The 22173-nt window shown below is 55.4% G+C and overlaps 1 protein-coding gene across 1 annotated transcript; it reads right to left on the bottom strand.

The window, feature by feature from the left end:
* Positions 1 to 6843: 6843 nt before the first annotated feature.
* On the bottom strand, positions 6844 to 20364 carry Mylk2 (myosin light chain kinase 2). Its single transcript, XM_006985478.4, has 13 exons — positions 20307 to 20364; positions 20103 to 20202; positions 18617 to 19628; positions 17650 to 17948; positions 16169 to 16274; positions 15679 to 15772; positions 13229 to 13338; positions 13005 to 13146; positions 10169 to 10239; positions 9940 to 10068; positions 9224 to 9376; positions 8984 to 9116; positions 6844 to 7736 (listed from the first exon to the last, which is right to left on the bottom strand). Exons 2-13 carry the CDS (start codon positions 20152 to 20154, stop codon positions 7656 to 7658), a joined length of 2382 nt encoding a protein of 793 aa, XP_006985540.2. The 5' UTR covers positions 20155 to 20202; positions 20307 to 20364; the 3' UTR covers positions 6844 to 7655.
* Between the last annotated feature and the right edge of the window lie 1809 nt (positions 20365 to 22173).

The raw sequence follows: 22173 nt of genomic DNA, 5'->3' as shown, positions 1-22173 counted from the left end.
AGTTGGTACTTCCCACACCACCATTCCACTGGTCCCCACCCAAGCGAGTAGCTGGCTCATGGAGGGTTAGTGAAAAACTGGGCTGAGGCCTTGCATGCTTGGGCCTTGGGAAGCATGCAAAAAAAAAAAAAAAAAAAAAAAAAAAGCCCAACTCAGCTCTGGCGCCACACCTCTCTCTGTCGGTGACCCCCAAGACTTCTTGTCTGTCAAGAAATGGTGATGTTCCCAAGTAGGACCTTGGTCTAGGCTTACTCGGGAAACAATCTTGGACCAGGCCCACTCCTCTGGGCCTTGGTTTTAGCTCTTTGTCCAGAGGGTAGGACGTAGGCAATCTGATTCTGTGTCTGAGTCTCAGGGGAGTTATCTGGCCTGGGGGACATCCCATCCCTGGAGATAGTCCTATCCCTGGAGGTATTTGGCTAGGAGGCCTGGACATCATGATCTCTGTTCAGTACCCAGTGGGCACCTTCCCACTGGGCATCCTGCCCTCATGTTCTTTCTGTGATCAACAGATACTTCTGCCTCTTGCCCGACTGCCCCCATTGGGAGGTGGAGTGTAGAGCCAGAAAGCACCCCTCATCTAGATCAGTCTAGATAAAACATCCTGATATAGATGGTCGAGGCCAAGGTCACACAGTGACCCCCAAGTGAATCCCCAAGTCACCCATTCAACTCTCAGGGCCAGGATGTGGTGTCTGACACCTCGGGGACTCCATCAGTGGAGGCTCATCTGTCTCCAGTCCCAAGTCCAGGGACCATTTACTCCCCTTCAGGAAATTAGAGCCGAATGGGTTCTGAGACCAGATCAGATCCTAAAATGGTAGGCTCGGTATTTAAGACTATTCCCGAGCTCTTCATCACAGCAGCTCAGATTCTTGGAATGCACCCTTGATGCTGACCTTCTTGCATTATGTGCATTCCAGGAGGCAGGAAGGGCCTGTTCCAACAAAATGCAGCCACCCTATTGGACTGTCATCATCTGCTGGCATTTGGTCTGGCTGTCCAAGGGCAGAGTGCCCATCTGCCTTCAGGGGGGAATGGATGGGGTCCCCACCACACCCCAAGGGCCCGCCTCTCTCACAGACTCCTCCACTGGGCTTATCACAGGCCTGCCTCCCACCCACTGCTTCCTTCCCTGCTGAAGGCATCCCCCTGCCTGAGTTACAAGTTACTCATGCCTTCCCACACCCCCAGACAGCACTTGGCTGGTGAGAGACCCTCTCCCCCAGAGGGCGGCTTCCTGCAGCTGCCCAGTGATGAGAAAGCAGGGGGAGGCTGAGCTGGCCAGGCACATCTGCCTGTTGGGAGTTTAGGAAGCAAGGAATTCAGGCCCGACATCCCTCCCCTGACCAAGCTCCCATCACCCCATTACCCAGGCTGCCAGAGGCAAGGCTGCCTCCAGTGCAGTCCAAGCTGTGTGGCCTGGGAAAAGTCACTTCCTCTCCGTTTTCATCAGAAGGACACAAATGGAGTGTTCACCCCCATGGGGCTGGCGTGAGGACACTGTAAGTTAGCATTTGCAAAGTGCTTAAGGCAGGGCCTGGCACTCCGAATTGCAATGTGAATGGTAGTCAAGTGAAATAAATCTGCATTTGGGGGCTGATATGTCCCCTTAGCATGGTGACAGTATCTAGCTGCTGTGTAAGAAGGCGATAGAATGTAAAGGAAGGATTAGACAACGCTGTGAGCTTAAATTCTGTCCTTTTGATTTCTTGCTGTGTGGAATCACTTATCTGAGCCTCAGTTTCCTCCTCTGTGCTGTTTTTGATGCCCAGGACTGGCATGTGGGACCCTCCGCATCCTCACGTATAATTTGTTCAAGAGAGATAAAATTAGAATAAAAAAAGTATCCCCACCAGAGGTCCCCCCCCCCACTCTCAGCCCAGTTCCCTCGGCCCCATCCTTTGAGTACACACACACAGCAAAACTATAAACTGGAGGTTCCTCTGAGGTGCCTGATCCTCTGTCCTCACCCTGCTGGTAACTGGGTAGGTGACTCAGGGAGACAGTTGGTGGACAGAAGGAAGCGGCTCCATAGCTAAAAACAGACCGGAGGCTCCATTAGTCACTGGCCAGCCAGGAAGGCCAGGGATGCCCCCAGGTCACTGTCCTCTGGGCCAGTCCCAAGGTTGCCCAGTGTCACTTAGGTACACAGAGAGCAGCTGGTCCTTCCTCCTTGCTGGCAGCCAGCTCAGATAAGCGTCTCCGCTCTGCTCCATGCCTGCTCTCCAAAGAGTGACCCCTTCTTTCAGGGTGGCCTTCTATATACAGTTCCTGTCATTGGCCAACACCGCCCCAAAGGAGCCCCCAAAGCCTGAGTCTGGTTAACTGCGCCGCACAATCCCTCTCCGGCAGTGCCATGCTGCCTCCGCAGGTCCCCACTGTGAGGCGTTCACAGCTGTAGGGGCTGCACTTACGTACCTTCACCTCAGAACACAGGGTTGGGGGCAAGGGCTGTGTCCACCCGGTTCTCTTTACCTCTGCTCTACCTCGGTAACTAAAACACGTTAGGGGTGTGGTGGATGTTTACCGAGTGGATGGCGCCTCGATTACCCATGCATCCTTCACCGTGGGTTATCTCAAAGGACCCCAGGGACTCCCTCCCTCGCTCAGCACTCTCCGGGGCTTCTGGGTAAGGGCATGCATTGGGGGTCTCTCTCTTCGCTGACTCAAAGCAGCTTTCATGCCCACCCTCTCTTCTGCCCGCACGGCCCTCCACTACTATCCACGGGGCTCTCTCCTTCTCACTCGCAGCCTCTGTCAAGCATCCTCAGATAAAAACTCCCTGACCACTGTCTCCTTCCCCCAGCCAATGCGGGCTAAGGTCAGTGCCTTTTGTCCACTAGAAGCCCCCTGAGACCAGGGACTTTGTCTACTCGCTGCTGTCCCTTGCAACTGCCACCCTATGTGGAACACCGCAGGGCCTCCTGAAATAGCCAAGTGCAGACTCAGGAGCCTGCACCAGGCTCTGCCTGGGCCTCTCATGTGACGTGGACACTGACCTTGGAAAGCAGGTATGGTCAATACCCCGTTTTACAGACAGGAGCCTGAGGCTCAAAGAGAGCAAGTAGGTGGCTTTGAACCTGGAGTTCCAGGTGCACCTTGAAGTATCTGAGTTCTTCAGACTCACTACTGCCTCTGCTAAAGCCACTGGACACAGCCTCCAGTCTCTCCCTGCCTCCAGTCTCTCCCTGCCTCCAGTCTCTCCCTGCCTCCAGTCTCTCCCATTTACTCATCTGCCTAGTGGCAGATATCAGTCAAAAGCATGAATATTACCATGCTCTCCCTCGGCTCAGAACCCTTCTGTGGCTCCCTACGGCCCTGGGTCAGCCTGATTATTTCCCCAGAAATGATTTCCTTCAACATATGCAAAACCTTCCTAGAATGCGCTCAGGTAAGCTTGCTTTCAGGTTCCTGTGCTCTCTTTGCCCCGCCCCCACACCCTCCCCGCTACCCTAGAAAGCCCTGCTCCTCATGTGGCCCCACCTGGGATGTCACTCCCAGAACGATGAGGCTTCAGGTTGGTGACTCGTTCCTGTCCCCGTGGTCTCCTGAGTTTTCTTCCAGCTTCTCCCAGCCCTCACCCTTCCTCTAGGGTCCCAGAGGCTGTGAGCCCCTGCCTGGAGACTGGCCCAAGGAAACCTCACCCATACTGCCTGACTCACATCCCAGGTTCACTGGGAAACCCTGCGCCTCGGTTCCCTTAGCCATGAAATGCTAGATGGGTAACACATGGAAATTCTCAATACAATGCTGGGGTTCAGGAAGTGCTTCCTCTCGAGGGGGGAGAGAGGGAGGAGAGGCAGGTGCAGAGCTGCTTCACAGGCAGGAACCAGCCCCCCCCCTCGCAGAACAACCCTGGCGGCCTTACTCCCTCTGGGCGGCCAAGCTAGGGCTGCGTCTTTTCCCACCACTGCCTGGTTGGGTTCAAGGTGGCCAGAGGAATTCAAGGCCACTAGACTCAGACAGGAAAAGGCAACGTCACCAGTGCTGGGGTAATCCAAACCAGATGTGGCCTCGGTGGCTTCCAGACCCAGGGGGTGGTCACTGTGGGCCTGGCCCAGGCCCAGAGGCAGGAAATGGCCTTGGAGGAACACTCTCTGGGCTGGGCCCAGCTAGGAGGAGGGTCCACTGGAAGCGCTTAACCCTTCTTGGCCCAAAGGAGTGTCCAGGCCCAGCCCAAGGGAGGCACACATATCCGTGACACAGGAGACAACCACTGTGTTGTTGTTGAGACCAACACTGTGCAGGACCAGCCATGCCCTTGAATTGTGAGGGGCAATGTCTGCTCTTCCTGGAGTTCAGGAAGCTCATAGCCTGGCATCCTGGGGATGGCAGGGCCCTAGGCCCAGAGCCCTGGACATGGACTACACTCTGGGAGTCTGCTGTCAGCTGTGGACTCTTGCCTCCCTTAGTGCATGCAGCTCTAGGGTACAGACTCCTTTCTCCCAGTGGCAGCCAGGGACAGAACCCAATTGAGAGCAATAGGGCTCAGGTCCCGATCTCCAGAGAGGCAGATGCAGCTCTGTAACAGGGCAAGGGCTCCAGCTTTGCCTGAGTGTGCTCTACAGGTTTTGAGAGACCAAAAAGTCCCTATGAATCTGGGCATAGTGGCGTATGCCTTTAGTCTCAGCACTTGGGAGGCAGAGCCAGGCGGGTCTCTGTGAATTCAAAGCCAACCTGGTCTATACAGTGAGTTCTAGGACAGCCAGGGCTACATAGTGAGATCCTGTCTTGAGAGAGAAAAAGTCCTCATGAAACGCCATTCTCCCATCTATCTTGTCAAGTCTAGATTCTCCGTCTCCAGGGTTCTGAGAGGCCCAAAGGTGTCTGATTACTCATGCAGACATGTGTCTGGGAGAAGGTGACAGGGTAGACTTAGGGTTGGAGAGTGAACACCCCTGCCTATGGTTCTCGGGGGGCTTCTTGCTCCAGAAATATTAACTTATGTGGCCTTAGGCAAGTCATCTTTCCTCTTTGAACCAGTTCCCTCACCAGAGGCGTATAGACGAGCCCCCATCCTGTGTCTCAACTGTCACGAACGCCCCTGAGAGCTGCAGAAGAAAGAGCTAAGGCTGTGATCAAGTTATAGAGACTGAAACAGAGCCGGGTGTGGTGGTGCACGCCTTTAATCTCAGCACTCAGGAGGCAGAGTCAGGCAGAGCTCTGTGAGTTCAAGGGCAGCCTAGTCTACATAGTAAGTTCCAGGATAGCCAGAGCTAACAGACAGCTCCTGTCTCAAAAAAAAAAAAGAAAGAAAGGAAGGAAGGAAGGAAGGAAGGAAGGAAGGAAGGAAGGAAGGAAGGAAGGAAGGAAGGAAGGAAGGAAGGAAGGGAGAAAAAGAAAGGAAACCTGCTTGGAGTCAGGGTTCTAGTTTGTACTGTTGAAGTCTTTGGTGAGGGGCCTTCCCCGTTGTGGCCACAGGTCCCCTGGTGGGATCCAGACCTTGGATCTCTGCTCAGGCTAAACCTTATTCCCTTTCCTCCCTCTCAGGGGTGACTCATCATCTCATCATCGTTCTGTGTGGCCTGATGCTCAGCCAGGGTGCGGCCAGTGAGGCAAAGAGGATCACTCAGTGGAAACCCAGGCCCAGCTGGCAGAGGTCGGAGGTGGAGGAGGCAGCAGAGTACCAGTGGGCAGTGGGCAGCAGTGTGTGGTCTTGGGGGCCCTGACAGTATTACAGCTGCCATTCACAGCCCAAACCAGGTTTTTGAAACTTTCAATTCCAAGTGCTAAGGTCAAGCTTAGATTCTCCCCACCCTCCAAGACCCAGATCCCACACCCCATGTCAGGGCTGAGGGGTGAGGTGCCTGGTTCTGCAGTCATGGAAGCAAGAAAGGTATGCACATCGCTCAGGTCTCAATCTGTGGACACACCCAAGGGCCAAGCCCGGGGTAGCCAGGCAGCAGCGAGAGCAAAACCATTGCCTGAGGGGTCCGGGTACTGATCCTGGTTCCCAGCAGCTTCTTGAGCCTTCCTGAAATCATCCTTTCTCTCTGACAGAGTACAGTACTTCTGTGCTGGTCACTGCAGGCTTGGGACCCTGGTGCTCACCACTCTGCCACTCTGGCAGGCCACCTCACACCAAGCCTCCTCGCCTGGGGCTCAGTCACCTCTCAGTCAAAGTCTGGGCACTAGTATGGCTCTGCTGTGCCTTCCTGGCTGCTCCTGCAGCAGATGGCCCCTGGCTGCATGGGTGGCCTGGATGAGGCCAGTGAGAGCAGAAAGCAGATAGACATCACAGGCCGTGGGATCTGTTAGCCTTCCCTGGACGCCCCGTTCCCTCCTTGATCAATGTTGAGCTCACAGCAAAAGTTTGTTTCAAGCCCCAGGCCCAGACTGACCAGCAGGAGGCTTCAAGTTCCCTCCTTGCTCTGAGCCTGTTTCCTCACTATTGGATGTGGATAAGGAGCACCCCCATTTCCTCCCTGGGCCGTGCGTAATTCATCTTGTCTCCATCTCGCCAATGCACCATCATTCTCTCTCCTCTGTGAGGCAGCTCTTATCTGGGTCTCACCACCTGACTCAGTTTCCCTCTGTGAAATACAAATCGTATCGACCTCACCACCCTACTCCAAAGAATAATGATCTAATAATCCCTGCTGTGCCCATGACCAGAGTCCAGCACAGGTCCCTCCGTACTTCAACTCTTGTGACGACCCTCTTACAGGTGAGGGGATTGAGGCGCCGCAAGGAAGCCACGTAAACACGGCATACAGTCGGTACTCTAGCTCCTGAGCGTACATCTGTGAACGCCACACTGTGCGCAGATGTGTGAACTCGGTGCCTGGCACACAGTAGGTGCACAGTCAATGCAGTCATTTGTGATCTCACACGAATTAGTGCACGTGCAGAGGGAAGGAGGCTGCCTCCAACCTGTATGTTTATTTACAAGACACAAGCTGAGAGCAGGTTGGGGACTGCCCGGTGGCTTCATACTCCTCGTCGTGGGCCAGTTCATCCTGTCATCTGAGGTTGTCAACGCCCCTGGGACGGGCACAGAGTAGCTGGGCTGGACTTGGGGGTAGTCTCATGTCTCCCAGGCCTCTCTCCATCACCACCACCACCACCACCACCACCACTCCAGGCCCGGGCTGGCTTTCTCTCGGAGTTCCTGTGTGTTGGTGGTCACAAAATCAGTGGGTGGGGGCCAGGAGGCCAGATGATCTGTTGGGAGTGTGAGGCAGGGCATGGACGTCCTCTCACACAAAGCCTGCTCTGTCTCCCCTAGCAGCGGGACTGCATTCTTACCCTTCTAGAAGCTTCCCATCCACCACCACAGCGGCCCACCTGCTGGACCCCCAGCCATCCCACTCCAGGCAAGGGTGCCCCCGGCGGGGCAAAGCAATACAGGGCAGCGGTTCAAAGGAGGGACTAGGGCATGGCCTGGACGTCCTTGGAGTCTGGGTGGGGCTGATGGGCCACAGCCCTGTCTGAGGAGGTGGTAGCAAGATGGATTCCAGGCCACACACTCCATGCTCGCATAGGAGACGTGGTATCAAATAAAGGCCCGGGGAGCCCCAAGCCTCCCAGCCTGGTGCAGCTTTGCTCTGACCAGCCTCCCCTAGAGATCTGGCTCTCTCTGGCCTTCTGAGCTGTGTGGCTTCAGCCTTGACCACTGTGCAGCCGCGTCCAGGCTTAACTGCTCCTGGGGCTCAGACCCCCAGAGCCATCAACGCTCCCGAGCTACTGATCTTCTTGAAGCGATTGGCAGCACTGACAGCGATGAAGTTTCTCTGGGGGACAAGAGAGGAATTCTGGTCAGCACTTCAGCAGAGGAGAACCTCGGGAAGGAGTGGCCGGAGAGAGAGAGAGCTTAACAGATAAGGAAAGGCACTGGCAGCCAAGCCTGAGTTCAGTTCCTGGGAGGCACATGGTAGAAGGAGAGAACTCACTCCCAAAGTCACTCCCAAAGGCATCCTCTGACCTCCACACATAGGCCTCCACACGAGTGTGACCCCTGAACCTTCCATTATACGCGCACAATAAATAAATGTTAAATAAAAAACTTCAAAGACTTTTAAAAGATTCTGCCCTCATTAGAGGAGGGTCAGAGGCCAGGGGAGACACAGTGCCCAACCCAGCTATAAAAAGCGCCATAACACTGTTTGTCCAAGCAAAAGAGACTCCTCACCCCGATCTATGAGTCCCTCTACAGCACTGGTTCTCAACCTGTGAGTCTCCACCCCTTTGAGGGTCAGAAGACCCTTTCACAGGGTGGCCTAAGACCATCAGAAAACACGGATTTTGATATTATGATTTGTAACGGTAGCAAAATTACAGTAATGAAGTAGCAATAGCTACTATAATTTTGATGGTTGGGGTCACCACAACGTGAGGAACTGTATTGCAGGGTCACAGCATTGCTACTGCTCCACAGCCTGTTCCCCTCTGACCTCCCTTTGCATCCCAGCCCATCAGCCTGCGGCCTGCTGCTCACACTCACGGGTCTGCCTCGGGTGTCACATGGGCTGCTCCTCTGCCTGGCTCCCTCCCCCATCTCCTTGAGGTCTGGATGCACCTGCTCCTGCTCCCTGGCCCCTCCCTGTTCAAAGGTGTAACCCCACCCCTGGCGCTCCCAACCCCTCTCCTAAGAACTCCCTGTAGACACTGGAAGTCAAGTCCACAAGACCCAGATCCCGCCCCCCCCCCACGTCTCCACCACAGCAGCGGAGCACTTGGAAGTAACAGCTATGGCTATTCCATAAATATCTGGGAAATGGAGGAGGAGAGGGGTCAGAGATGCTCTCCGGAGCCTGGACCCCTCGATTAACGATCCTCCCTTGGCAGGCAGGGTGGGTGAACAACTCCAGCTCAGAATGGGAGCTAGCCCAGATAAGGAGAAAAGCCCGTATCTTCCAGACACGGCCAGGCCCTGTCAACAGAGACTGCCCAGCGGACAGGGCTCTCCCACCTCTCGGCCCTCCTCCTCCTCCTCCTCCTCCTCCTCCTCCTCCTCCTCCTCCTGCCCCGGCTCTGGTACCTTCCAGCGCCTCTTCATGAGGTATTTCTTGAGCAGGATCTGGGACTTCAGGCGGCGGTTGCAGCGTTTGGCTTTCTCCGCCAGGTTGTTGAGCCAGGGGTGGGCGAGACATTGCTCTGCACTCATCCGGGCGCTGTGGAGAAGACAGCGTGGTGAGGAGCGGCCTGTGCCAGGCCCACTCGGCCCAGACATGTGCTCTGCCCTCGAGCGTACAGGGTTCCCAGCCCAGGTAAGCTTTACCTCTGGTCCTTCGTGATGAGATTGGAAACGAAATCTTTGGCCTCATCCGACACAGCCTCAAAGGTCTCCTCATCAAAGTACCAGTTGGCAGACAGGACATTGTTCAGGGTCTCTGTGTCATCATCTCCCAGGAAGGGGGAGAGACCACTCAGTCTAGAGGGGAGGAGAGTCGGGCAAAACAGTGAGGCAGCAGGGTGGAGCAGGGCCTGGGAGGCAGCATGTGCTGGAAAGACCCCGGGCTCCCAGAGTGGGACAGACCTGGCTTTGAATCTGGCTGGGTGACTTTGGGCAAGTCACTTCCCCTCTCTGAGCCTCACTCTTCTCATCTGTAAAATGGGCATAATCACCCCAGCTTCCCGGGGTTGCAGTGGAGACGAGGAAGGGTGAGTGTGAAACACACAGTGAACACACACAAGAAGATGTCCACTGTCCCTCTGTCCCCAACCCCAGGGCATGGGGAATCTGCTGTCCAGAGTCTGCCCCCAGATGGGATGCTGTGCTTTTAGGGGACCTTGGTTTTTACAAATATAAAATGGGTACAAAGTTTCCCTTTCTGATTCTCCTTAGCATTCCCCCTCCCCCCTCAAAAAAAAAAAGTTGGCTGAGGGATCAGGGAGGTAAGACAACCTCACCGGAACCCCCAAGGCCAGTCTCGTCCTCTTCTACCCACCCCTGTGCCCCTGCCGACTCCAGCCAGCACCTCCCCCGGGGCTCACAGCATGTAGGTGATCACCCCCAGGCTCCACATGTCAGTCTTGTCAGAGATCTGGTCATAGTTCACCACCTCGGGTGACAGGAACTCCGGGGTCCCAAAATTCACCTTCAGCTTTTCGTTGGGGTTATACCTGGGAGAGAGACTGAGAGCTCAGGTCCCCAGCTGCCACCAGCAACATCCAGTCCCTTCAACTCTTCTAGGCCCCACCCTCCCAGCCAGCCAGCTGGTACCTCCGTGCCAGGCCGAAGTCAATTATCTTCACCAAGTGGCCAGTGGTATTCACACACAGGATGTTCTCTGGCTGAGGAGACAGGGATGGCCCAGGTTGGTCTCTGACCCAGCTCACCCTCCTTTCCCCCACAGGCTCCACCCGGGTCCCTTGCTGGGGCCCCACGTGTAGGAATAAATCCTTAGGTGATACTCAGAGATCCACTGGGCCTGCCTGCTTTCAGCCTAAGCAGGCTGAGGTCCTGTAAGGGGCTTGTCTCAAAGCACAAGACTACCCAGGAGGCACAGATGGGATTTCTCTCCGCCGTCCTGTGGAGGGTGGAGAAACGGAGGTCTGCAGATAGGCAGTGTGCCCTGGCTGGAGGCCAGGCAAGGATGTTATCAGAGCTAGAAGCCTTGTAGGGCCGCAAAGGGGCCCCTGGTCAGCGAGGTTTCTCCTGCTCTCAGCTGGACGGTGCCCGCCTCTCGCAAACATTAGGCCTACGGTACTTTATTACTTTTTATGTATGTATTTTGTGTGTTGTGCTGATGATGTGTGCACGTGTGGAGACGGAGTGTGTGTCTTTCTCAATCATTCTCCACCCTGCTTTTTGAGGTAGAGTCTCTCACTGGACTTGGGGTTCACTGACTGGTGAAAATGGTTGGCCAACAGGTCCCCAGATCTTCCGGTCTCCGGCTCCCCACTGCTGGGATTACAGGCATGCACCGCTGCACCTGGCTTTTTTCACACGGTTGCTGGGCATCCAAACCCAAGTCCAAGTTCTTGTGCTTGCCACACAAACCCTTTACAGACTTAGCCACCTGCCCAACGCCTTATATTGATTTTTTGAGATGAAGGTCTCCCTAGGCTACCCCAGTCCGGCTCTGAATTCCCAGGTTTGAGCACTCCCTCAGCGCTTGAACCTAGCTTCGCCACCTTCCTCTTCCGTGTCCCAGGCCAGGGACCACCTTCTTCTCCCAGCCTCTCCCATGCTCCATCAGACTGGTGGAGAGCTGTGTTAGTCAAGGGGTGCATGCACTCACACCAGGCCTCGCTTTATCTTCTTACCACAGGGGGCACAGGGCTAGGTCAAGAGTAAGTGGGGTGAGCACTGAAGTGAACGGGGTTCAAAGACAGAAGCTACCACACAAACTCCACCACCTCTGCGGAGTAACAAGGGGTTCCACCTCTGTGGAGTGATGGGGTGCACCTTCCACACCTTCCCCTTCCAGGGTCTTCCTCACCCTGACCTCACCACTCAGCGTAACTCCGCTGTTGTTTGAGTTCTGTGGCCATTCAGTTTGAGGTTTCCTGGGGGCCTCTTTGAAATCACCGGGTTCCTGTAGAAGCAAGACCTGAGGACTTTTGTAATTTAGCTAGCGTCCCAAAGCAGGGGGAGAAAGAATGGCCCCGGGTACAAACCCACAAGGGACCCACAAACGGACCCAAGCTTTCTCAGAAACCTATTCCCACCAGACCTAGGGACGGCCTGCAGCCGAGACACACTGCTTTCTGACTATGAGCCCCTCTTCTGAGCAAACCCTTGTGGTTATCCTGGAAGCCACATTCTTGGAGACAGAGTCCTTTCTCCTGGGACCTTGTATTTTAATTAGGAGTCCTGCGCTACCCCCCCAAATCAGCCTTCGTGGGGGAATAACATGTCCCCCCATGTAGCTCTCCAGCTACCCTAGCTCCTAGAGGGCCCCCCATCTGTCCCTGCAATCACCTCTGACTCTTTGCCAACCCACTCCACACACACCCTCAGCCAGGTACCCCTACTTTTCAAAGTGCACCCCTCCAGCTCCCACCAGCTCTCTCCTAGCTTCCTACCCTAGCCTCCACACCCTACTCCACCTAGGCCCCACTGAACGCCATCTCCTCTCTCTCCTTCCCTGTGTGTCCTCATAGGTAACTGCAGGGGCTGCTGGGAGAATCCCACGCCCTCTCAGAACATGACACGGAGCAAAGCCAGAAGCTGTTGGATGCCCGCATCCATGGCCCTGCTCCACCAGACAAATGTTTGCTTCTCCACCTGCATGTCCTGGATACTCCGTTGTGCCTTTCATAACCTTTTTTATTAATTTTACTTATTTGGACACTGTATAATGAACAGGGAACATGTCCACCCTAGTCCCCATTGTAAGTTCCCACACTAGGATCGGTCTTTCCTGCAGGTACTCGGTAACTGTGAGTTAAGTGAATGAACGCAGGTACCACCCCTGTACTGATGGTGCCTATTCACTTTCTACTCAATATTCATTAGCATCTGCCACAGAGACAGGAGACACCTGGCAATTTGTGTTTCTCCTCCCCACTCCATGCCCCAGGCAGGTGTTTCTAAGCTCCCGGCAGCCACTGGTGCTGATGGGAGTGAGTACCGTGTAAAATCTGTTTGCTGTCTCTGGTCAGCTATGTGCAAGGGTGTGAAAGTCCTCTTGTAGAGTTCGTCACTAGTGCCTGCCTCCTGTGCACTGTGACAATGCCATGAGGCTTCTCAGTGAGCACCATGGAGGAGTCCCAGGACACTGGGCTGCTGTAAAGTGGCCCTCAGCACTAGGTTCTCGTTCTGAGTAAGGGCGGTACACTGGCGGTACCAGTCACAAGCCATTACAGAGGTAGCTGCTGTGAGAGACCAGCAGCTGGAATTCATCAAACACCAGACAGTGAGCTCCATGGACATTGAGACTAAGGCACGCCTCCCCCGACCCCATCCCTGCCTCCATCCCGAGTGCTTAACAAGCACTCGTGGTCCACCCTGAGTGAGCTGGAAGGAGGGATGGGGAAGGAGTAGGAGGAGCTAGAGAAATGAGTAGTGACCACAGCGACACCCAGTGGTCAGTGCTGTTCCAGCCCACTACCTTGAGGTCCAAGTGCAGGACTCTCATCTTGTGCATGAAGAGGATCCCATCGCAGATCTGCCTGACAAACACCATGGTATCCACCTCGGTCAGATGGTAGTCCTCATCCACGATCCTCTCAAAGAGCTCGCCGCCCTCGATGCTGTGTGCACAGACCCCTCTGCAGACCGGCTCCCGGCTGCTGGCCCTGCCGCCCAGCCCCAGCACCCACAGCGGGCACTCACTACTCCATGAACAGGATGATCTCATGTGAGGTCTCAATGGCCGAGTACAGCTGGATCAGATTGCGGTGGTTCAGTTGGTTCATGACCTCGATCTCCAACATCACCATTTCCTGGGAAGCAGGAAAATCAAGGGGACCCACTGGGCACCAACACGCCCACCCTCCAGCCTCCTCCCTCCTGGTCTCCTGGCCTCCACCACTCTCCCCCCCAGAACCTCACCCTGAGCCCCTGCATCAAATCCATAGCGATGTTGTATCCAGGTGTAATCAGTTCCCAAAGCCATGTGTGGTGGCACATGCTTGTAATCCCAGAATTCAGGAGGCAGAGGCAGGAGGGTCAAGAGTTCGAGACCAGCCTGGATCACACAGTAAGACCCTGTTCAACCCCCATCCCTAAGATGGGGTTGATTCTCAATTACATAACACTGCCTCCGACCACTGCTTCCATCTCTAGACTCTAATCTATCCAGCCGCCATCTTTGCCGTTTCCGTTGGGGATCTAAGAAAGCCCCAGATTCACCATGTGCTAAGTAAGTCCTTGATACCAACCCTTCTCCATGGGTGACTTGCCAGCAGCCTTCAGGGGGGGAAAAAAAGACAGAATCTTCACCCAAGCATTGAGGACAAAGAGCTTGGAGCTGTGGTCTCTGCATGCCCACTGACAGTCCATCATTAAGGCCTTGGGCACAGTACCACCTTAAACTAGATCAGAAACTCAGCCATCCCTCACCCCTTCCTTCTACTCTAAACAACCTTCACTTGTAACTTTCAGGCCAGTGGTCACACTGCTGGGCTGAGGTAGGCTATGGTAGAAACGAAACTGGCATGTGCTACTCATCAGGCCTCTCCAGGCACCTGCCTCTCCAGGGCAGTTGTTAACCTCGAGGCATCAGTGCAAGACTGTCCAGCTGCACCCCTTCCCCTTCATCCCACCCCTCCATGCCGCTCTCACTTCGCCGCCTACCACTGCATCTAACAGGGTCCCTCTGATCAAACTCCCCGTCACTGCCCTGCTTCTCTTTCTGTCTGGCACCTCTCGACACCTGGTGTCATGCTCTTCATTCTGTTCCAGCTTTTAGTCATCTATCTGTCCCTATTCTCTGAAGTGCTGGTCCCATGAGGTTGGGGACTTTTTCAGTCCTGTGACATTTCTCTGGCACCTGGTACAGTGGAAGGCAAAGGAAAAAAAAAAAAGCGTTCCGTGATCAAATTAACCAACAGCTGGCTCCAGTTAATTCACACAGCTCATGGACACTGAGTAGTCACGCTGAACCAGATCCTGTGATAGAAGCCAGTGAAGATCAGTCAGAAGTACAGGTCTGAGACTGGGGGCGTCGCTCCGTGGGTAGGCAGAGTGCCTGCCTAGCATGCATGAGTCCCTGGGTTTAATGCCCGGAACCGCGGAAACTGGACATAGTGACAAATTCCTGCAATCCCAACATTCAGAAAGTAGAAACAGTTCAGGGTCAGCCTCTGCTCCAAAGTGAGTTCAAGGTACTCTGGGATATATGAGCCCCCATCTCAAAGAAGTAAATACGTAAATAAAAGATCCACACACCAGAGCAGGGTAGGACCACACAGAAAACTTGTCCCTCCCAGCTGTGCTCGGAGCAAAGGGAATCAGTGCTCTGTGGCACTGTGGCGCTGCTCCCGTGGTCTTGGTGCGCCCCAGCCCTCCATACAGTGACTACTTTTGCCTACAACACCCTGGGACTTCAGCCCTTGCTCTCTCTGACCCCTGGCTCCCTCCTCCCTTCTTTTTTCCATCCCTTCTTCCATCTCTGTGATGCTAGAGCGAACCCAGAATGCCAGGAAATTGCCCATCTTGAGCCTCATTTCCACAGTCCTCTGCCTGAAACCCCCAAAGCCTCCCCTGCCACGCAAACACCTCCGTCTGCAAAACCTTCACTCTGCAGAAGCTGGCCCAGGAAGCGCCACTGAGCCAGGGCTGAGGCAGGAACCTGGCTGTTGCTCCCCACAGCTTCCCGAGACACCAGGCACATCTCACGTCGCCCACTGGCCCTCAATCCGTGTGACCCTGCACATAGTTGCTGTGAGCTGTGAGCGCAGCCCCCAATGGCTGTCAGCGCAGCCCCCACTGGCAGCGGGAAGCGCAGCTCTCCATTGACCCTCCTTTCCTTGACACAGGCTCCCTGGGGGCAGGGGCCACCTCCATTGCACTTTGGGATCCCCACTGTCTATCACGGGGATAACCACCTCTGCTCTGAGTGCTGCTGAGCTTTAGAGGGCCCAGAAGGGAGAGTCCCTGAGAAATGGGGTGTCTGGGTTATGGCTGTAGCAGGCTGTGCCCCCCCCCTTCTCCTTATGTGGCATCTTTAATGCCACAAGCTTTTCACATCACGGTCCTAGCCCAGCACTGTGGGTAGCTGGAGATAAGAGGTGGCCAATCCGAGAACATCTCCCACGGTAGGGCCAGCATTCCCCAGCTACCTTGTCCTTGGGAGTCTGCTTCTTGATGACCTTGGCTGCCAGCTTGAGGCCTGTGGCTTTCTCCGTGCAGGTACACACAGCTCCAAACTTACCACTGGAAAGAGACAAAGTTGGGGTGAGGGTACTTCCAAGACCCATGGGCCAGCAGGGACCTGTGCTCCGTTCTCCTCTTGGCCCAGGCCTGATGGTGACTCTGGCTACTCCTCTGAGCGGTGGGAGCATTCACCCCACCGGCCCTAACTCCCTCCTGAAGTGGAGGCTCTCCTACCAAGATGGTGGCTGAAGAGCATGGGGGGATGGAACAGACTACATTTCCCACGGGAGTGGCCAAAGGCACACCCAGGAAAGTGACCACAGTCGCTACGCCTCCGGAGGTGGTATGTGGTGTGACCACATAGGAGCAAGTGCATGCATGTGGGCCATGTCCTAGTGGACCATGGGAGCTGGCTACTCCCCAGTGCGTGGTTCCAGGCTTGGGTCCCTGTCTCACCCTCCCAGTGCCTCCTTTGAGTTCATGCTGAATTCACTGTTGACATTTCCAGTCCTCAGCTCCACGATCCTGTGTGGGAAGGGGGCCGGGGGTGGCGGGCAATCATCTAAGGAGACAGAGTTGAGCTGTTAGAACCAGGGGTGGGGACTTCTGGGAAACTCTGCCCCCACTGCCCCCGGAGAGTCGAGTTTACCAAGTGATGCCTGGGGGACACCCGGCCAGAACGGGACCCAGTTTCCAATTCTAGTTCTGCCGTGTACACCCAAAATGGCCTTTGTAGACCCAAAATCCGTCTCCTTTAGGGGGAATTCGGGTTCTCTGCAGAACGATGAGACAGCTAGCTGCCCGGACTTAGATACAAGCTCTAGCGGGGAGGGAGGGATGATTCCAATAAAAAACACCCAAACAAGCCCCCACAGCAGCTGTGAAGTGGAGTCCCAGACTGTGGGACTGCTGTGCCTGGATGATGATGGTGTGGGTGGAGACACTTGCTCGCCACCTGATTACACCACGGTGGGGCGCCCAGGGACGCCGCGGTTCGGTGGTGACGTGCCGCCACCTAGTGGGCATCCTGGGGACAGCGGGCTTCGAAGGCCAGCGGGCTGACTCATCGGAATGGAAACCTTTAAAAATAGTCAGAGCCGGCAGGGAAGCCACTCTGGTGATAAATCAGACAGCCCTTGGAGGTGGTTCAGGTCCTGTCATGCCAAGGATGTGATCTCTGGGCGGGGGCGGAGGTCTCTGTCACCGCGGGGGCAGGAGGCAGGGCCCCTGGCCACCGCCCAGCCGCCAGGTCCTCCCACCCTGTCTGGGTGGCACTCTGCCGCCAGCCAGGCAGACTGGCTGGTCTCCCGGGGCACCTCAGTCTGGAGGAGGGGGTGTCAGGACACTCTGAGCTCTCCTGACCCTGTGTCACCCCACCCCCCAGCCCAACAGCACCCCTGCTGGGACCCCTTCCCTCTTCAAAGTGACTCTCCTGCCGCCCAGGGCTTTCTCTGGGTCCCTGTGGAGTGCCGGCCCAGCTTCCCTGGCCACGGGTCCCACACACAAACACCTGTGCAGCTCGTGAAACCTAGGGCTCCCTGACACCCTGCCATCCACGGTTCCATTTCCAGTTTCCTAGGATTGGAACCTCTCCTCAGACAGAGCCCCACACCCACTTTTCAGCAAGTTTATGCGACTTTACTCATCTGTGTGATTTTCTTTTTAAATCCCATGTTAGCGGATGTAGAATAAAATCCAGAGCGGGTTTTGAGGTCCGACAGTCTTTACCATCGGTCTTTGGGCATTTAGTTTCCCTTTCCCATCTCTATCAGAAAGAAACACTACCTGGTGCCCTGTGGCATTTGAACCAGGGAACCTGGGGGAGACCTGGATCAGGGTAGTCCAGGCCCCTGCATAAGGAAGGATACTTTGGGACTACTCCACCCCTTCCCTCCCCCACCCCCAGGGCACTCCAGCTCCAGCCTGCCCCTACCTACCCAGAATTTGGAAGCAGTCTTCCTCCCTGGCAGTGAGACAGGGGCCCTGCCCCACCTCCGCTCTCTCTGAGGGAACAGCCTGGAACTCGATCCTCTGGGAGGTGTCCCCTTGCACCTTAGCATGGCCAGCCTGGCCTGGGGCTTTCTCTGCCTCTGCCTTCTGGTTCTCTTCCAGGGTGTTCGTCCCGCCTTCTGCCTTGGCTGGCCCAGGACCCCGGGAGTCGGGGGTCACAGACACCCCTGTAAAGATGAGTTCTGTTGTGTCGCTCAGGGGCTTCACAGCCGGTGTCTTCTCAGAGCTAAGAAGTGAGACATCTCGTGCTGGTTAGAGGATCTAGATATGACTTGCCATCTAGAGCTAAGACAACATTGTCCCCCTGCCCCCAAATACATCCAGCTCCACCTCATCCACTTCAAAAGCCAACTCTCAACACGTGGAGGAACTATTGACAGGATCTGACTGCCATGATGTGGCTAATCCTACTGGCCGACAGGAAGCTATAAGGCTCCTGATTCATAAAAACTGTTGCCATGTAACTGCCATTAATGTGTCACGATCAGACTGGTGCAAGAAGTGTCGCCATTGTTTCTACAGCTCTCGGGTGTCCAGTTGTGCAGAACTGACTGCATCAGTTTTATGAATGAACTGTTAGTCGCCTTTTCATATTAAATTAAGAAGGGCCTACTCTCTCGAGCTTGCCACAAGTCCCCTTCAGAAGCCTAGAGAAAACAACAACAACAACAACATGCAGCCTGGGTGGCCTTTGGGGACGTCCCCTGTCTGACATTCTATTCTCTGAACAAAAGCAATTTCCTGGGTTCTTCGGGACAGGGTGTTAGAAAGGGGGACCCAGGACCGAAGCGCCTTCCCAGTGAGAGATGTGATAATACCCAGGACTCAAGCCAGGGAGGTTAAGCCCGGAAAAGGAGCCACCCGGCCTCTCCCTCCCCAAGCAGGGACAGTCACCATGAGATGATGGCGGGACAGCTCGGGCTGTGGAGAAAGGCGGGTGAGCCTCTTCTTCCTGCTTCTCGACACTCGGCTGCCTTCTTGCCCGCCTTGGGCTCTCCAGGTCCCTGGTTGTCCGAGGGTGCTTGCTTGGCATCCTGGTTCTGGACGCTGGCCTCGGCTGTGGCAGTGGGCTGGGGCAAGGCTGCGGGAGACCCCACACTGCCTTCAGCAGGCCCCCCACCCCCGTCTCCCTCTCCTGAAGGGCCCTGGCTGCTGGCTGAAGCTGGAGCCGGGTCACCCTTTTTCTCTGGGGCACAGACTTTGGTATCTTTCTTCAGGGAGGGTGGGTCTGGACCTTTTTGGGGGTCTGGAGTGCCAGGGTCTTTCTTCGTGTTAGGGGGCCCCAGGTCTTTCTCTGTGCCAGGGTCTTTCTTTGTGTTAGGAGGACCCAGGTCTTTCTCTGCACCAGGGTCTTTCTTCGTGTTAGGGGGGCCCTGGTCCTTCTCTGTGCCAGGGTCTTTCTTCTTATTAGGGGGGCCCAGGTCTTTCTCTGTGCCAGGGTCTTTCTTCTCCTTAGGGGGGCCCAGGTCTTTCTCTGCGCCAGGGTCTTTTTTCTTGTTAGGGGGGCCCTGGTCCTTCTCTGCGCCAGGGTCTTTCTTTGTGTTAGGGGGGCCCTGATCTTTCTCTATGCCAGGGTCTTTCTTCTCCTTAGGGGGGCCCAGGTCTTTCTCTGCACCAGGGTCTTTCTTCTTGTTAGGGGGGCCCAGGTCTTTCTCTGTGCCAGGGTCTTTTTTCTTGTTAGGGGGGCCCTGGTCTTTCTCTGTGCCAGGGTCTTTCTTCGTGTTAGGGGGGCCCAGGTCTTTCTCTGCGCCAGGGTCTTTCTTCTTGTTAGGGGGGCCTAGGTCTTTCTCTGCGCCAGGGTCTTTCTTCTCCTTAGGGGGGCCCAGGTCTTTCTCTGTGGCTGGGGGACTGGGGTCTTTCTCTGAAGCTGGAGGTCCATCACCTGCAGCACCTTTGGGTGTCTGTTCTGCAAAGGAAGGGGGACATCCATCAGCATCCCCCTGCTTCCTTCGCTTGCCAGGCCGGACAGAGACCTGCTCTGGGTCCCTACCGAGGGACAACTTGTCAATGCCTGTCCCACTGCGTCTCTGGAGCCGCTTGGTAGCAAACTTATCAGGAGCTTAGAACCTCTGCGCCAGCTTCTGCCCCTCTGGATGGGCTTTGCTGGCCTCCCACCACTCTTCAAATTCTAGTGCTGAAGGGAATCCCAACAGCCACTGATGGAGGCTTCCCATCTCCCCCGTCCCTCCAGCAAGGGCTTCATGCGGGCCCTGGAGTCAGCCCAACTCCACCCACAGATTACCCCCATTCCCAAATCCCTCATGCACCGTGCAAAAAAAACCTTGGGCACAGACTTCCCTGTGAGGAACCTGCCCAACCCTGGCTTCAAAAACATCCCTTCTGAAGCTCCTCCCCCCCGTCTCCTGCCCCTGCTTGGCACCTGCTGACAGGCTCTGGATTCCCAGCTCAACTGCTCCGTTTTCTGTAGCCATGAGGTAGGTAGGCGTGTGCTTCTGCTTGTCTAACTCAAGTCTTTCTAGCTGCAGAAAGAGGAGTGAAGTGTTATCAAGTTGTCGGATGCCCGCCTCTTTTCCAGCTTTGGAGAGAGAAGGCCAAGGCCAGGGAACCGGGAGGAGAGATGTACCTGGATAGAGAGGGGCAACCTGGTGGCCGGCAGTCTGCAGCGGCTGCTCAGGCGGAATCCTGGGGTGGTTGTAAGGGATTGGGCCGGGTGGGCAGAGGCGGAGGCAGGGGCGTGGGCAGCGGAGGCGGAGACTAAGAGGAGGATCTTTGACACCAGGGGCCATGGAGTGCGGGTTGCCACCACCTGTCACTCTTGGCCCCCGTTCAGAGGACACGGCATTCTTCCCACGGCCTGACATGGGGTAGAATAGTGTTGGAACCATCAGGAAGAGAAAAGGAGGGGCACCTGGGCCCTGGGGAGCAGGCTGTGGCCAGGCCTTACCAGGCATCCCCTGTGGCCGGGATGAGGGAATGGGCTACAAGAAGAGGGGCCCTTGGCGGGGCTGAAGGGCAAGACTATGGCCGGGCCCAGGCATGGCTTTGCCCGTCTCAATGCCACATCTCTCAGGGTTCCCAGGAGCTTGGGGAGGGCCATTGGGGCCCCAGGGCCCAGCTCTGTGCCCCCTGGTATCCGGATCTACTCAGACCATCTCTGGGTAAGAAATCATGCCAGGGTCACTTGCTTAATTGTCCATAGGTCCAATATTTTTTCCTAGGGAAAACTTCCTTTTCCTGGGTTCTTTGGGGCCATGGAGGCTTGGCTGTGGAAATATGATGGCCACCCTCAAGAAGGGGTTGATAGGAAGTTTCTTCAGGGATGGGGACCCAAGCTCGAGATGTTCAGGCTGAGATGGGGCCGGGAGGAGTATGCTGTGGGGTCCTCTCCCACTGCCCAGAAGCTGTCAGCCCACTTTTCTGGGAGGGGCCCTGAGCACTGGCCAAGGCTCAGTGTTGAAGAGGCTATGGGTAGGTGTCTGGGTCCAGATCCCAACTGAGGTAAACCTTCCAGTGGTTCACCATGCCTAGCCCTGGCCACTGCCCTGTAGCAGAGGGATGGAAGCTGGCAGGAACGCAGTACCTCTCTGAAGTGGGGGAAATGCTGAGTTCTGAAATGGATTGGGCAGCCACTAAGAGACAGACATGAAGTCACCTCCAAAGGAGAGGGGAATCAGGTGCAAAATAGCCCAGGGGGTCTGTGATTTGTGAACACTTCTTTGGCAGGGTAACAAGAAATCCATGGCTTGGGTAGAAGGCAGCCATCAAGGCTTCTTACCATTATTTTGTTTTAATTTTGTTTTGGGTTTTTAGACAGGGTCTTGCTATGTGGCCCAGGGTAGCCTAGAACTCTTGATCCTCCTGCGTCAGCCTCCAAGAGTGCTGAGATGACAGACATGTGTCACTCACATCTTCAGCCTTTTACTGTTTTCCTTGAGCTTTGAGAATGTACTGAATTTCAAAAATGCATGATTTCTTTGAAAGTAGACACAAGCTAACAGGAGCTGGCACTGGAGCATCCCTCCTCATCCTGGCTCAGAGCACCCCCCCTCATCCTGGCTCAGAGCACCCCTCCTCATCCTGGCTCGGTCTCCTCTCTGGACTGGTCCTGTGCACTGCTTCTCTTCTTCAAGGTTCAGCAGACAGCATGCCTCCTCCAGGAAGCAAAAATGACCAGTGTCTGTGTAGCACCTCCCCAGGAGGAGCTGGGCTGGAGATGAACCTGAGCTCACTGTAGAGAAGGAAGGGAATCCCAGCCACCAAGCACCTCCTATTGGCTTTTTCCAACTTCTCGTTACTCATTGTCATTGGTGTAACTGTGGGCCACACTCACCCCATTTTCTAGATGAAGGCAAGGAGGGCTAAAGGAATGAGTAACTTGCCTAACACCCTCAACAGAGAAGAATCTAGAAATAGAGGTTAGTAGAATGCTTCATACACTTCACGATCCCGTGGCATTCAGAAAGTTGGAAAATGTCTCTGGCCCTCACCTG

This window comes from Peromyscus maniculatus, chromosome 4, assembly GCF_049852395.1.
Source record: "Peromyscus maniculatus bairdii isolate BWxNUB_F1_BW_parent chromosome 4, HU_Pman_BW_mat_3.1, whole genome shotgun sequence".
NCBI lineage: Eukaryota > Metazoa > Chordata > Mammalia > Rodentia > Cricetidae > Peromyscus > Peromyscus maniculatus.
The sequence above is the reverse complement of the archived record's forward strand: the minus strand, read 5'-3'. Positions and strand labels throughout refer to the sequence as shown.

Coding starts and splice junctions, on each gene's coding strand:
- Mylk2 (XM_006985478.4), bottom strand. CDS start 20,154: ATGGCTACAGAAAACGGAGCAGTTGAGCTGGGAATCCAGAGCCTGTCA. Junction 17,949..18,616: donor TGTCCCGCCATCATCTCATG/GTGACTGTCCCT, acceptor CTCACTTCTTAG/CTCTGAGAAGACACCGGCTG. Junction 9,117..9,223: donor CTCATCACGAAGGACCAGAG/GTAAAGCTTACC, acceptor TCTTCTCCACAG/CGCCCGGATGAGTGCAGAGC.